At 46.5% G+C, this 16,891-nt stretch overlaps 1 protein-coding gene across 3 annotated transcripts in view; it reads left to right on the top strand.

The window, feature by feature from the left end:
* The window catches only part of RNF220 (ring finger protein 220), a 359,333-nt gene that overhangs the window by 311,824 nt on the left and 30,618 nt on the right, over window positions 1–16,891 (top strand). For 2 of the 3 annotated variants that reach the window (XM_006899007.1, XM_006899006.1), the window contains exons 3-5: window positions 2,025–2,157; window positions 12,332–12,377; window positions 16,554–16,655. In XM_006899007.1, the coding sequence (XP_006899069.1) occupies window positions 2,025–2,157; window positions 12,332–12,377; window positions 16,554–16,655 (281 nt within the window). Of the gene's footprint in view, window positions 1–2,024; window positions 2,158–12,331; window positions 12,378–16,553; window positions 16,656–16,891 lie in introns of those variants that run through there. The other variant, XM_006899008.1, reaches the window with a different exon arrangement.

The raw sequence follows: 16,891 nt of genomic DNA, 5'->3' as shown, positions 1-16,891 counted from the left end.
TCACAGCATATTTAAACGTTCATGTCTACCCACTCTTTGCCTGGCACATTTCTAAGGCACAATTTAAACTGTACTTCTTTAGCAAAGCCTTCTCTTTTTGCCACTCCTTAAAGCACATATTCAGAACAAATCACCTTTGGGCACTCTGATGATTTCAGCTGGCCATCCCGGAGAACTGTTATCATCTTCAGCCTTATGTCAAAGGGAAATGGGTTCTGGTGCTTAGTCTGAACTAGGAGTTCCCCTCAGATCTATTTTAAATTTTGCAAATAAAAATAATAGGATACTCAAGGTTGAATTTCAGATAAGCAATGAATAGTTTTTCGTATAAATACATTTTCCTGAGATTCAATTGAGCTGGGCATTCTATATTTAATCTGACAGAATGGTTCAGGCAAACAATTTGGTCATCATCACAGAGGCTTTATATCCTTAGAAGCTGATTTTGACCCTCAGTAGATAAAATGACAAGACGTGGGCAAGAAGATCTGAGCCCAACTTAAAGAACTCCTTTCTGAGGTCAGAACGTCCATGGATAGACATGAGTATTTTGAGATGAGTAAGGCTTCCCAAACCCACACATGTAAGCAGATGTTAGAGGAGCTTTGGGTAGGAGGAGTGGCAAGGGAGAGAATTTAGCTATCCAAAGGTATTGCACTCTGAAGCTTGTTTCCAGCATGCAATGTCCCGGTTACCATTAGTAACAGAATTAGAAACAGAGTTCAGGCACCCAGTTTGTCCCCAGGCCAGCCTAGGGAGCACTACACCCACTTGTGCTCATCTGTTAGCGCTACGCAGTTTTGGAAGAGAAGAACCCTCAGTCAGTGAGACTCACAAGAGACCAATGAGGTTATCCAGGTGAGAGGCAACGACACCTGAACACAAAGAATACCAGTACTCCAGGAATACTGAAGAACAGAACAGACATGGCTTCTGGGTGGTTAATGTGGGAGGAGGGGAAGCAAAGGAAGGAACCTAAGGAGAAGCTGAGATTTCTGGTTTAGGAGAAGTAGGTGAATGAACTGAGTCTGGCACTGCTGACAGAGGATGAAGTTTGGAAGGACTGAAAAAGCTGAAAGACTCAATTTTTAATTATTTCATTCCAGACTCTTGTGGAACATATTAGGCACTGATGTCCAGTAGGTAAGGAACTCTGGTTGTGTAGTGTGTTCCACATTGCACTGCCAACCTAAAGGTCGGCGCTTTAAAGCTACCAGCTGCTCCTTGGGAGAAAAGTGAGAAATCTCCTCCCAAAAAATGTATAGCTTCAGAAACTCAACAGAGAGTCACACTGAGATGAAACTGACCTGAAGGCAATGTGTAGGCTGAATCCATCTGGTGTTTGGATATAAGGGTCTGGAGAAGAGAAGAGAGAGCTGAAGTCAAGATGGAGATCTTGGAGCTACTGGTGTTAACTGGACACTGGTGGGAACTAGAAACCTAAGAACAGAAAAGATCATCCAGCAAAGTGAAGAGGCTGAGAAGAGAGCCCTAGGGGAGAGTGACAATCTGAGAGGGAACTCAGGCCTGGAAATCACCTGGGTCCTTTCCACCTCAGCTGTGAGGACCTCTAAGGCAGAAACTGCATCTGCTTCTGTCCTGTTCCCCCATTTCTCTTCACTGGGCCTGGTCCAGAGTAGACATGAGTTGATTGTTAAAGGGATAAGTCTACCTTCTTTCTGTTTTTCTTCTTGGAAAGGAGAGACAGGGTGTCATTGACTATTCTGGGTGATGGTATGATTAAACCAAGAGATTTCTTCACCAACACATTAAAATTAAGTGTTTAAGGCTTGATTGTAAAGAGCATTGATTGTGTCCTGACAGATTTCTAAGGGAGCCACTAGCTAACCTTACCTGGAATAACATCTGGAACGACTTAGAGGACTCAGATTTTCACATTTATCCTACTCGTAGGCCAAGAAATCCCAGAAGACAGCAGCAGATTAAGTTGGAAGATTGAGACACTCTGGGTTTCCCTCCACAGATAGCCCCGTTTATGTGTTGGTCTATTCTTCCCTCCTCAGGTAAGAAGAAGGCAGCAGCACTGTTTGACAGCCAGGCCCCCATTTGCCCCATCTGCCAAGTCCTACTGAGGCCCAGCGAGTTGCAGGAGCACATGGAGCAGGAACTGGAACAACTGGCCCAACTGCCTGCCAGGTAAGCCACCTAAGCTATCTGGCTCACACCCAACCTTGAGGTAGAAGATTGGACCGTGGTGCCAATTCTCCTCCACTCTCCTTTTTTCAGAGTTCATCCTTGCAACCTACCTCAGATTCCTCAACAGTATTATTGTGATGGTGGTGGTGGTGGTTAGGTGCCATCGAGGCGAGGACGACTCATAGCAATTCCATGAACAACACATCTGAATCCTGTCCTATTCTGTGCCATCCTCACCATCTCTGATACACATGAGCCCATTGCTGCTGTCACCATGTTGTTCCATCTCATTGGGGCCTTCCTTTCTTTCTCTAACCTTCCACCTTTCTAAGCATGATACCTCTTTCCAAAGTATAGCTTTTTGTAGCAACATTTCCAAAATATAAATTGTTGTTGCTATGTTCCATTGAGTTGCCTGTGACTCATAGCAACCCTATATATTGTTGTTTTTGTTGTTGTTGTTGTTGTTGTTATTGTGCCTTCGAATCGCTTGCGACTTATAGTGACCCTGTGTACAACAGCTCTGTTCTGTCCTGTGCCAATCGCACCGTCTCTGACACACCCATCCCGATTACCCCAACCACTGAATCAATCCACCTCATAGGGGGCCTTCCCCTTCTGCGCTGTCCCTCCACCCTACCAAGCACGATGTCCCTCTCCAAGGACCTGTCCCTCCTTGCAATATGTCCAAAGTATGTCAGACAGAGCCTCAGAATCCTTGCCTCCAAGGAGTAACCCGGTTTAACCCTCTCCAGGATGAATCTGTTTGTTCTCTTAGCAGTCCATGTATATAGTCACTCTGAACTCCACTCTTTCCTGAGCCGTTTCATTGTCACACCTCTCCTATTAACCCAGTTACTGTATCAATCCATCTCATCTGAGGTCCTCCTCTCCTGTGCTGTCATGGTATCCTTTTTTAGGGACTGATCACTTATGGTATCAGGCCCAAAGTATGTGAGACAGAGCATCAGAATCCTTGCTGCCAAGGAAAATCCTGGTTTCACCCTTTCTAGGATAAACCTGTTTGTTCTCTTGGCAATCCATGGTATGTTCAATACTCTCACCATATCTCAAAGGCATTGATTATTCTTCTGTTGTCTCTGGTCATTGTCCAGCTCCTTTGTGAAAACCATGGCCTGAATCAGGCTCACCTTAGTCTCCAGACTTAGATTGTTGCTCTGTAGCACTTTTGAGAGGTCCCTGGCAGTAGCCTTCCCAGGAGAAATTAATCTTTTAGTGATGTTTTTCTCTTCTTGATTTATTTTTGTCACTAAAATGAGGGTGATCCCTTAAGTCTCAGCTTCCAGAGAGCGCAAGAGAAGCTGGGAAAAGCATGAACCATGGCTTTGTTCTGCCATGCTGACCCCAGGGTAGGATAAAAGAAGTAAGCCCTGAACTTGGCAGCCCCATCTAAACTGCAGCCTTGTGCTTTCATCCAGGTGAGTAAGAATCACCACCTTCTCTATGAATGTCAAGGTCTGGGATGTGACAGTCTTGAGAAAGCACTCAGAACGGCTACCCTCTCCCAACTTTCCCTCCTTTGCTCCTGCCTGAAGCATTGGGCTCAGCTTTTTAAGGGTCTTGTGAAGGAGTTAGATTACTAAAAGGGACAAAGGAGGGGTATAACAAGTACTCAAACCCTAGTGGTTTAAAGCAGTTATTTTATTATGCTCATGGAATCTGTAGGGTCAGGAATTCAGATGGAGCCATAAGCCACCACACTCATACCTGTTCCATAATGTCTGAGGCCTCAGCTGGGAGGAATGAATGTCTGGGAGCTAGAATCATCTGGAGATCCTTTCACTCACATGTTTGGTGATAGATAGATGCTGGTAATCTTCTAGGACCTCAGCTGGTGTTGTAACCAAACTATCCATGTGGCCTGTACTTCCTCATAACATGGCAGCCTCAGGGTAGCTGGAGTTCTTATGTGGCAGCTTAGGGCTCCAAAAGCAAATGTTCTAGCCAAGCAGGTGGAAGCAGGCTGACCTTCTATAACCTAACCTTGCAAGTCACTTGTCACTCCCATTACACTCTATTGATCAAGGCAATATTCACCCACCCAGATTCTGGGGAAAGGGGACATACCTCCCATTTTGTTTTAGAACAAGAATGGCAAAGCCACATTAAATTTGAGCAGGAGATCCCATGGTGGATCAGATGAGATTCCTGTCCTCAGAAGTTCACAGTATGAGAGTGGGAAGAGTCAGCCCATTTAGTTCCCAAAGGACAGACACTGCTAAACACAGAGGAGAGGAGTAGGGGAGTCAGGGAGGCCCCACAATCACCCAGGGCGCTGAAGACTTCCTGAGGTGGTGAGGCCTGAGCTGAATTTTGAAAGATGTAATAATTATCTATTGCCATGTTACAAATTGTCCTAAAATTTAGTGGCTTAAAACAACAACAAACATTTATTGTCTCACAGTTTCTGTGGGTCATCAATTTAAGAGCAGCTTAACTCGGTGGTTCTGCCTCAGGATCCTTCATGAGGTCGCAGTTAAGTTGTCAGCCAAGGCTGCAGTCAAGGCTTGACTAGAGCTGGGGGATCCACTTCCATGACGATGCTCACCTGGCTGTTGGCAGGAAGTCTCAGTTCCCTAACACAAATGTCTCTCTGTGGAGCCATATGAATGTCCCCATGACTTGGCACTTAATTTCCCCCAGAGTGAGCGATCCAAGAAAGAGAGAAGGAGAAAAAGATAATGCCTTGAAAACAAACAACATAAAACTCTCTTTAAATATTTTTTAAATAATCTTAGATTTATAGAAAAGTTACAAAAATACTAGCGTTCTCGTGTGCCCTTCTCTCACCTTCTCAAAATGTCAACTTCATTGCAATTATGAAAACTTGGAAATTAACATTGACCCATGATTACTAGATAATCTATAGATTTTATGAATGCCACCAATTTTCTCACCAATGTGTCTTTTAAAAAAAGGTATTTCATTCTTTTAGAGAGTATTGTAAATGGAATTGTTTTATTAATTTCCTGCTTGTTCATCACTGGTATATAGAAGCACAAACTATGTGTTGATCTTATACCTCTCAACTTTACCATATTTAGTAGCTTTGGTAGCTTTCTTGTGAATTCTTTAGGATTTATATGATCTTGGTATTGTTGTGTGCAGTCGAGCTGGAATCAACTCATAGCTGGCCCTCTGGTGGGTTTTCAGAGGCAGTAAATCACATAGAATATTTTCCATCTTTCTCCCACGGAGCAGCTGGTGGATTTGAACCTCATGCCTTTGAGCTGGCAGCACAGCTCCTTACCACTAGGTCACCAGAGCTCCCTATATATGATCACATCACCTGCAAGCAGAGATAGCTTTAATTTTATTTCCCAATTTGAATGCCTTTTCATTTATTTTTCTTACCTAATTGGTTTGGTTAGAATACTCAGTACAATGCTGAATGACAGTGTTAAAAGTGAGCATCCAGGCATCCTCTGTATTTCCTTTCTGAGGAGGAAGGTCTGTCCCATCTTTGGGACTTTTTACCTTAATATAATTATTATTATTATTATTATTATTATTATTATTAACCTTAGAAGGAAAACCTTGAGCCTTTTACCATTGAGGATTTTGTTCACCGTGGTTTTGATGTCTTTTTTCTCCCCAAAATATCTTTTGTCGTGTTGAGGAATTTTCTTTCTCTTATTGGTTTGTTTCTTATCATGAAAGGGTGTTAGATTTGTTGCATGACTTTACTTCATCAGTATGATTATGTGTTATTGTTACTCCTTCATTCTGTTCATGCGGTATATGACAGTGGTTGAACCACCTTTGCGTTCCTAGGTTAAATTTCCCTTGGTCATGGGGTATAATCTTTTTTAATATGATGTTGGATTCTGTTTGCTGGTATTTTGCTAAGAACTTTATTTTATTTTTTTTTGCATCTATATTCTTAAAGGATTTGTCTATCGTTTTCTTGTGATGTCTTAATCTAGTAGTGTGTTTTATAACTTAGTCTTGGCAGTCACACACTATCACTTCCTCTTATGTTCTATTGACTGGATGTATGTCACCAAACTAATAACAGAATTATGCTTTATTTCTTGAAGGAAAGAATTCTCAAAGAATTTGTGAGCATACTTTAAAATGATTACAGAAGATTATTGTGTTGTTGTTAATGTGCTTTCAAGGTGGAACTAATATAGCTGACCAGTGGGTTTTCTGAGGTTGTGAAAGGAGATTGCCCATCTTTCTCCCTCAGAACAGCTAGACCACCAGACCACTAATGATAATAACACCACCACCACCACGTGTGCAAATATGACAATATTGAGTTATTTAATACCCACAACTCTGAGATGGGTAATGATTATCACTCCCATTTTACAGATGAGGAAAAATAGGTACAGAAGGGTTAAATGACTTCCCTAAAGTTTTATGTGTGCTGTGCAGTCAGAATCAACTCACAGCTGACCCTCCTGTGGATTTTCAGAATTGGTAAATCACCTAAGAGGAGACAGCTCATCCTTCTCGTGGAGCAGCTGGTGGACCCCAACTAGTGAGAGATAAAGGCAAGACTCAAACCCAGGCGGTGTGACTCCACGATCATGCGTTAACCTCTTGCCCCCCACCTGGCCTGGGATTAGGCAAGGAGCCAGAGGGTAAAACAAACACCGTGCTGCAGCTGAGCTCAATACCTTGCCTCTCTCAGCCTAAAACAGACTTTTTAGTCATTTCTTCCAATGGTGGATGACCCCTCAAAAAGTGTAAAGAAGAAAAGCAGGAATGATGCCTTGTAAAGGCAGATTGCCCCTAAGCATCTAGAGAATTGGGGCTCCAGAGCTCTTTCTGTGTCCCCCTCAGCCTAATCCCCATGACTCCAAACCCGCTCCCCCCAGGTTACCCACTCTCCCTTCTTCTTCCTCCCCTCCTGATGCTCCTGCACCCATCCCTCATCACCCACATCCTCTCAGAGCATCCCTTAAGCTCACATCTTCGCCCCCCAATGCCCACTTCCCCACCCAGAGGCCCTACCTCTGCTCCACTACCCTCACAATTATGTCTTGCGTCTCCCTCGCCTGTACCCCTCGCATCTTCATCCAGCCCAGCCCCCTCCACACCCCTGCCCCCCGCATCCGTGCACGCCCTGCGCCCTGGCACGCCCCCAGCCCCCAACTCGGTGTCTGACAGCCGGACAGCGGGATCTGCACAGCAAGTGAAATTCCCGTCGGATCGATAAAGCCGAAGCGCTGGCGGCGACGGGTCGATGGTTTTATCTGTCTCGGGCCCACCGCGCCCGGCGCGCTGACAGTCCGACCGGCCGGCAAAGGCGTTCAAGGGCAGCCGCGCCCGCGCCCTCCCCGCGCCGCGCCCTCCCCGGCCGGCGCGCGCCCACCGGACTGCGGGCGGGACCGGCCCACAACGCCCCCGTGATTTATCTGGATTTTTAATTGGAAAAAATTTGCGAATTAATTGATTTCAGGAACTTGCCAATTAACATTGTAATTGGGTGCGTGATAAATTCCCAAAGAGCATGTCAGCTCCCTCCGGGCTGATGGGCCGGCGGAGGCGCGGAGGGTGAGCAGCGCGCAGGAGGGCCCCTGCATGGACTGCACTTGCCCCTCCCCTGTCCACTCTCCGGGAGGCTGGAGGAGAGCGAGGGAAATTGTGAACGATGAGGCAAGAGATCTCCTCGTGCACCCTCTCCCTTTCCACCCTCACTTCTGTGAGCTCTGCCTGGAGCTGAGAGAGGCCTTGGGCTAGCCGGTTCACAGACGGAGAAACTGAGTCGTCCAGGATAACCCAGCTATGTGTGCAATACTCAGCCCCTGAGCAGAGCCCAGGGGAGAACATCTTTTACAGTGAAGGTGGCTCTTTCCACACTTCCCTCCTGTCTTTGTAGTTTCCTTCCCCGTCTTAAGTGGCCCTTGCCTCCTTCTCCACCCTGTGCCTCCCTCAGCCCAGCTTGCACAGGACTGTGTGGATGTTGCCGCTAGGGTGCCCAGTACCATCCCTTCCCTCTCCTGTGAGTTCTTCCTAAGGATGGACCTAGTGTTCTTTCTCCAAAGCACAGGATAGGAACAGTCTATTTCTATATACCTGAGGGTTCTCAGAGACCTTCCAGATCCCAAGCTAGGGCTGGCTGGCCTTTCATAGACACACACACACACACGCACACGCACACACACACCTATACACTACACACAGGTGTGCCCACACACATCTATTTTAACATACATAGATGAGCATATATGCACACACAGAAAGCACCACCTTCCCACAGATGCACATTCCCCTGAGCAAAAGGACTCAAAGGATTGAGAACAGTTAGAACTCGCAAAGGCAATGCACTTAGACTTTTCAAAGCACTTTTATATTCATGATCAGAGGCAATGTCCACACTTAGATACACATCGATATATACTTTCCACACATCTTCCTTTACCCGCTATTTCCAACAGACTCTCGGAATTGGCCAATTAAACCGAAAAGACACAACTAGATGGACAAATTGTTGAGGCCCTTCCATGGAGAGTAGTCCTGGATGTTATGGGGGAACCATAACATGGCCAGGACTGGATCAGAGAAAACTGAGTTGTAGAATCACTCTGCAGAGCAGTGTTGAGAATAGATTGAGGACAGAGACTGGACCTGGGAGACAAGAAAGGAACTTGGGTGGAGTCCTGGAGAAAGATAATTAGGCTCATCTAGGACAACGGCAGTAGCCATGGGAACAAAGAAGAGGGAATGATGAGACCTGGTACGGGCAGAAGCAGGAGATCTTAGTTGATTACTTGTTGAGTTAAGGAAGTTTTTTGACTTGAGAACCTGGGAGAGTGGTGGTGTCAGAAGAGCAAGTATTTAAGAGGAAAAGGAGATAACGGACAGGTTTCTAGATAAACTTAGCCTGAGGTCGGTCCCAGAATGTTGATGAGATGGGAATTGGACATATTGGTGTGGGTAGGCAGAGACATAGCTGAGAGCTGAAGACTGAAGTGTACTTTAGAGGAACTGTGTCCTCAGACTTCTCGGTGGCTCTCAGACAGGAGTTTGCATGCTCAGATAGGATTCCACAAAGCTGAGAAGTTGAGAGTGAGGCTTGGCTTGGCAGGACCTGAACTCATATCTGTGCTTTTGGAGACTTCCAGACCCACCAAAAGATCCAGCCTCAGTTGGGAAGCCACCTCTCTGGTCAATGCTTTAAAAGGGCTAGAAGACTCTTGAGGAGAGACAGAGTATGTAGTTAGAAGTGCCCCACCCCCACTTAAGCCTTATTTAAGGCCGGCCTCGGTGTTTGGTTGGGTAATGAACTAGATAAACAATTCCCCAAATAGATTAAAACGAAGTGTAACTTACAAAGGCGGCTGGTGATGATGGTTTATTCCCGGGCAGCACACCATTTCTCTATTTCCAAGGATAATTCAGTGTAAATCACCTTAATTAAAAGTGTCAGCCCAGCCCATGAATATTGTACTTAGGAACGCGTTTCCTGGGTCCCAGTTATAATTTAAAACCCATGGATCACTAGGCAGCGAGTGACTGAGCAAGGGAGGAAATCATTGGGGGTGGGCTGTGGAAACTGGGAGGGACGAAGGCAGCAGAGCTGATGGGCTGGGCGTGAGCCAGATCGCCTGCCAGCCTGCAGCTCCGGACATTCCATGGCAGGCCCTTCTTCAGACACCTCTAGTTTTAGAAGTGTTGTAGGAAGAGGGGAGAGAATGAACAAACTTGAAGGTGATCAGGTTGTTCAAAGAAGGACAGAATGGGGTGGGGGCCCTGCTCAGAGACAGAAAGAGTCTGGTAGAGTCCAGTACAGGAGAAAGCGAAGAGAGTTGTTAGGGAATGATCCAGAAGATTGGCAAAGCTAGTAGCTGGACGTCCTGACCCTAAATGTCCCTGTTTCTGTTCATCAGCAGAGTCAACTGAAGCCCAGAAGCAGCAGGTGGCCTCCCCAAAGTTGTATAATGAGTGGATACGAAAAAAAGCCATTCAGAGCTCCACCTTCCCTCCTAATCCTAATTAGGACTCACTCAAACTCAAGTCCCAGCCCTTCCACAATTATGCAGACATAGAGGTGTTACCTAACCTCTCTTAGTTAAGGTTGTAAAGGTTTTGTGAAGGTTAAATGAAATAGTATATATAAAGTATCTAACCTGTGCCTAGTGGTGCATGGTGATTATTCATTCCTTGTCTTCTTTTCCAACCTAATACAGGCTCAGATACTACTTACTGGTGAAGTCCAGAAGAACAACAACAGTCTTATACAGTAGATACCTCATTTCTGTAGGTCCAGGCATACAGCCCAACACAAAGGGGATGTCAGTACTTGCTTATTGAGTGAATGCAGGAGTAAAGGAATGATTAAAATAGTGAGCTCCCAAACTAGCAGCTCTTCAAGAGCATCTTGGTCTCCTCTGTACGTCTCCAATGCCTAAATCAGAGCCAGGCACAGAGTAGGAGTGGAAGACTCGCTTAAGGACAATATAATTGAATAGAACCTGGTCAGGCTGTCCTGACTAGGTCTGTGATGGTCTCACTGTGAGTTGGACAGGCAGATGTCTCTGTTGTTATGCCAGGCTTGGCCTCACCCTGCTGCTGAGCCCAGTGGCCTCTGCACTATGATGTTTGTATCTGTCTGTGAGAGTGTGTCTGCACTTGGGGGTACATACCTGTTCGGCATGTGTGTCAGTGCCCATGGGTGTATATTCAGATGAATGTGTTTATGCAGATGTAGATGCATGAGCATGTCTGTATCTGAGTCTGTGTGACTGTTATCAATGTGTCTTTATGGACATGTCTCTGTGAATATGGCTCTGTGTGCCTGTGCATCTGTATGCACATCTGAGCCTCCAGGCATGACCACATGTATCTTTGTGACTTGGCAGAATTATAGGATATATGGCAGAGTCTACGGGTATATGTGTATCTGTCTTTATACCAAGGTTTCTCAACCTCAAAACTATTGACATTTGGGGCTGAATAGTTCTTTGCTGTGAGAGACATGGAAAAAATATAGAATATCTTGAAGTATCCATGACTCCTACCCACTAAATGCCAGTAACAATCCGACCCCCCCACCCCCAACCCCACACACAGTTGTGACAATCAGAACTGCCTCCAGATACTGCCCTGGGATCAAAATCATTTCCTGTTGAGAATCACTACTTTACCAGAATCTGTTATGCCTTCTCTCACATATTGGGTGTGTCAAATGACCCCATGGGTGCTTGTGCACATCTGTGAGTGTCCCCTTTGTATATGTTTTGTGTGTCTATACGTGCCCCATATATTCTGCCTTGGGTGTGCATCTGCGTCTTTTGTGCTTTTAGGGTCTGTCTGTGGTGTGCCCTGTCTGTGTCTGTGTGGGGACCGTAGGTGAGTGGCTGTGTCCCCACACACGTCAGCCAGAACCTCTGTGTGCATAGATTTGTGTGTGTATGTGTGTGCGCGCACACAGATGTGAACATAGAGGGGGCAGCAGGGAGGGAGGGACAGGAACAGGGATATTAATGTTTCTGAAGTGGATCTGATTTGATACGTCTTGTTCCATTGTCAGCATCTGTTTAGCGGGGATTTGTAATACTTTGTGGCTCTGGATCACTCATGCTTAGCGCAGGATGTGGCCTTGCATACCAATTTTGTTATTAAACACAGTCCTTGCCTCCCCCACAGCCCATCCATCACCTCCCTCCCCAACCCCCGCCTGCTCCAAGCCACCCACCATATTTCAGGGCCTGGCTCCCTCCCACCATGCCCAATGCCGGAGGGCCTGGGACTGACAAATTGAATCAGGGGGAGATCATTCCTGGCCTAACGCAGTTTGTAGCGTGTTGGAGGGAGAATTGACAAGAGCCATGTCAGCTCCATCACCCCAATCCCATAGGAGCTAAGAGAAGGCTGAGGACAGAGTGGAGGGATGGGGCCATCTGGGACAGGCAGAATACTAACACTAGAAGTCAGGTAAACCCCTCTCTTGAGATCTGTTGATGAGACTTCCATGCAAGTGTGTGTAACCCCTATCCAGAGGTCAGCACTGGCCCTTGACTCTGATGGAAGATGAGCCAGACAGGGCCAGCTGGGTTTAAATGGATTTTGTGGAGCTTATCTGAGTTGGGCTGAGCCAGGCTGGCTGTGCTTTCTCTCTGTGGGCTCCTCTCACTATTCTGTCTTTGCCTGCCCTGAGCAGCAGGTGGAATTACCCTATTCTCTTCTTTCTTGGCAGCAAGAATTCTCTTCTGAAGGATGCCATGGCTCCAGGAACCCCCAAGGTAGGTGGTTAATTGTGTATTTCCCCACTGCCCTTCCTATCATAAGCCCACCAAGAACTGATTCCTCCTACAGAGTAGAAACTTTTCCTGGGGAAAGTAGGAGTTCTGACTTTCTCGTCTCTTAGCCATGAAGAGAGTCAGAGCTATGTAAGAACCAGGGAGTGTCGGGGACCCATTCTCAGGATAGAAGGACTTTAAGGAGGAAAATGAGCTGTAGCAGGTGAAGAAAAAATTAAGAAATACAGGTCAACACAGTGTAAAGGTATATGTACCAGATCATGAGAGAGACACAGATATATATATATATATATATATATATATATATATATATATATATAGAGAGAGAGAGAGAGAGAGAGAGAGAGAGAGAGAGAGAGAGTTGGTGGCTGGGTGCGTTTGTGCATGCACGCACACACCACTGATGCTTTTTCCAGAGGTATTAGGGATCCAAGGAGGATGCTGGACTCATTTGAAAAGATCATCTGCACCTCTGATCTGACATTATGGGAGAGAGGGCTTGAGAGGCATTAATGCAAAGAGGAAAAGTGAAGTTGTTTACTCAAGGAAAGGACTACAATGCTAAGATCCCCTAAAGGTGACCTCAGAGGCAGATGGCACTGTTTCCCCAAAGGAACTATTTTGAAGATGGGGAGCTAAACACACAACTAAACCTCCCCTCACTGGTATTCTCCTTGCTATCCCCAGGCTGCAATACTCTCATGTCTTATACATTCCTATAACCCACTCAAATGCATTGCCATCAAGTCAAAACCAACTCATAGCGGAGCCTCCAGCAGTTTTTCAAGAGGCTGTAAATTGCACAGGATCATTGGTCCTCTTTCTCTCACTTTGCCTCTGGTGGATTCAAATAGAGAGGTGCCACCTTTGGGTTGCAGTGCAAATCTCTACTCACTCGGCCAACAGAGAGCCCAGAGCCCTGTATGTTCTCATAGTAACTGATGGTGGTGGTGTGTGCTGTTGAGTTGGAACTGACTCATAGCTGAACCTCCAGCGAGTTTTCAGAGGCAGTAAATCACACGGGAGAAGATTGCCTATCCTTCTCCCACTTAGTAGTTGGTGGATTTGAACTGCATGTCTTTGGGATCGCAGTGCAGCTTCTTCCCACTCAGTCCCCAGAGTTCCCTATAGTAACTGGTAAAGGCAGGAATTCCTCACCTACTTTGTAGGAACATGAGGAGTGAGTGTTCAATCTGTTGGAATGGATGGTATTAGAGTATTGAGAGAGATTAATGCAAAAGTCAAGAACTCTGATGAGCATTTGGGAACAAGCTCAGGTACAGGAGAGAGATGAGGAATGGTCAGAGAATTAGAAGGGGGCACATGGTATCCAGGAGCAGCAAATAGATGAGCTCTGGAGAAGGGGCCATTGTACCTAAAGCTTAAGGCCATTGGTGAGGTCTCAAGGAACATTTTGAGACAAGGAGCCAGAGTGACATGTATCACCTTCATAAGGTTGTCCTAACTACTTTACAGATTTTAAAAAAGAATAGGAATGGGGTTTGTACTGTCATTCATTCAGGAAGTCACTGTGCAAGGCACTGAGAAGAGGAAGGATGCAGAGAACCTGAACCTGACCTGCCTTGAATAGCTATAGGCACCTCCCTAAGTCCCTCCAAGGATTCAAAGCCCTTCCCAGCCTACAGGGAGAAGGTGGGGGTGCCAGGCTGCAGTGAGCTCACAGAGATGGAAAGCCACACTATGCGTCAGATCCCACCTGCAGTATTTAATAAGTTATGGTTAAGGAACATCATGGACAAGTTGCCAGGCCTGCTTCCACAACATGGACATCTAACCCCTGAGTGTGGCTGGCAGGGTAAGAAACTGGGCTCCAGTAAAGCCTATGTTCTAAGGATGAGCCATGTCCATAGGTGCACAGAAAGTCAGACATACACACAGAGTCTGCAGCCATGAATGCAGACATATTGACACTCCTTCTCAGAGGTAAGAGACATTTGCCCATCTACTTTTACATGAACTCTCACATCCCCAAAACTGAGCACTTCAGGTTCTGCCCTCTTTCTTGGCCTAGGCTTTAAGGAAGAGGTAAGAGACAGAAGGTTCCAGCAAGAGACTGAGAGGACAAGGAGAAGGAGGGAGGGAGGAGAAGAGGGCGAGGGGGGCCTTAGACAAGATTGATGGCCTCGTTGCCATTAAGAAAAAAATTAGCCGATGGCGGCTATCATATTAAAGGGTGAAGAAGCCGTGAATTATTTTCTTAAAGATCTTATCGCTTACAATGATAATTTTACCTTCCAAAAGGCCACTTTTAATGAGGCGAAGAGCCAGGCAAAAAGTCATGATTTAATGCTGGGATTTTTTTTTTCAAAACACATTTTACTGCTTTTTGGTCCATGTTTAAAAAGCGCCAGTGACCTTTTTTTATTCCGCTTGCCCCAGGTGTAATGCTGAGGCCTCTCAGGGCTTCTAACCTAGAGAGAATGAGAGAGCGGGGGACGGGGACAGGGAGACCATACCAGCACAAGTGTCCTCATGTGATGGGAGGGCGAGGGGGTGAGAGGGAGCCCCCACCCCCACTTCCACCTTACCACCCCCAGCCCCGCATTGTTTTCCTGCTCAGTAGCTTCCTTAGAATCTGAGGAGGAGGAAGAGGAGAACAGTACCTGAAAGCACCATCTTTCTGAGCTGGGGGGCTGTCACCCTTTAGGTCTCCCACCAAACTGTGTGGGTAAAGGAAGGGCTCAAAATTGCAGGGAGTCCTGCGACAGGCCCTTGCCTCCTCTAGATCTCCCCCAGAGGACTCCGGTATGAAGGCAAATCAGGAAGCCCTGCCAGACCAGCAGCTGCCCCTCCCTGCCCAGGCCACTGCCTGGGGATGTGCAGCAGGACCACCGCATGCGGGTCACATCCTAAGGCTCAGTCGGAGATGGAGGATAAATGGCTGTTCCATCTTTCCCAAATTGCTTTCTTTGGGCTGTCACTGGCGATTTGGCATGGTTTTCAAGCCTGGGGAGGCCTCGCAGGGAATTGTATGTTTCCGGCTCGGAGCTGGGCAAGCTGGAGAAGGGGAGGGCGGTGGAAGTATGGATCGTTCCCAGGCCCCCTGGCCCCCATTTGCAGCTGCACAGGCCTTGGCAAGAGTTAGCTCTTGGGCCAAACATGCCATGTGGTATTTAGGATTGTGGTGTTCACACACAATTTAAGGCAGACAGTTTATTAATCTAAACTGCAGGCGTATGTAGAAGAGGCCGTACAGGATTGACATGGGGGGGATTAGTTTTGCTGGGGGTTTTGCTGGGGTCATCGCCGTAGCACGGGGATAAATAGGCCCAGCGTACATCCCTGGCCACACACAGGAAACTCATACATACTATTTAGTTTACTGTCTCCATAGCAGGGCTGCCATCAGCCTTTATTAGGGTGGCAGGGTAGTGGGTATGTGGCTTTACCCTCAATCTTTGATGGGAGTCCCAGAGTTTCTGCTCTCTGTGAGAGAACAAAGCCTGTAAAAGTGGCAGCCCATTGGGAGCCCCGCTCTGCTAGAGCAGTCATTAGCCAAAGCAAGGGCCTAAAAAACAAACAAAAACAATTGCCATGAGCTCTTTTCTAGCTCCTGATGACCCAGGTGTGCAGAGCAGAGCTGCTGCTTGCTCTATAGGATTCTCAAGGCTGTGACCCTTTGCAGATCATGCGGCTTTTCTCCCAAGCTGTAGCTGAGTGGGTTCAAACCATCAACATTTCCAGTGCAACAATGAATGAATGAGAACCCAAATTCTCTGTAAATGTTCATTAAAACTAACAAAATAAAAAAAAAAAACAAAAAAACCATTTGGATTAGTAGCTGAGTGCTTAACCATTTGTGCCACCTAACTCCTAAAAAGAGGTCAAAATGTATCGAGTCACATAGGGAAAGGACACTGTATTCAGAAGTCCTAAAGTTAAGGTTGAGAAAACTGCTTCAAGGAAAAGGAACAAATTGGTAAGCCTCGCATCCGTGACACTGGCCCCCTCGGGGGATTTCTGCCCATTTCTAGAATCAGTTCAACATCTTTCACAGCTATACTCTCAGGATCTGGTCCCTCCATTTTTTTCCCTCTCTCTTACTCCCAAAAGCTTCAGAAGAGGACTAGGGACTCAAGAAGATTGATTGTAGTTCTCATGCAGGCCTGAGACCACATGTCCTTTTTCTTCTTCCAGTCCCTTCTGTTGTCTGCATCTATCAAGAGGGAGGGCGAGTCTCCAACAGCGTCACCACACTCATCTGCCACTGACGACCTGCACCACTCAGACAGATACCAGGTGAGGAGGCTGTGGGGTGGTCATGAGAAGAGAAGGAAGCTCACCTGAGTAAGTGCTTAGTGACACTAATTCCTTTTATCCTCAGGAGCAAAAGGAGGGGCCTGGTCTGTGTTTACTTCACTCTATGCCTTGAGCCTCTAACGAAACCTAGAAACCTCAGCTATCAGGTCGTGAGCCTTATGTAGATAGGTTTAAGGCCCTAATTTCAGGTTTCTGGGCCCTGTGTGCTCTGAGTT

The sequence above is a fragment of the Elephantulus edwardii genome, unplaced genomic scaffold (assembly GCF_000299155.1).
Source record: "Elephantulus edwardii isolate Elephantulus edwardi_28Jun2011 unplaced genomic scaffold, EleEdw1.0 scaffold00243, whole genome shotgun sequence".
Lineage (NCBI taxonomy): Eukaryota > Metazoa > Chordata > Mammalia > Macroscelidea > Macroscelididae > Elephantulus > Elephantulus edwardii.
This window is presented reverse-complemented; position numbering and strand designations above follow the sequence as displayed.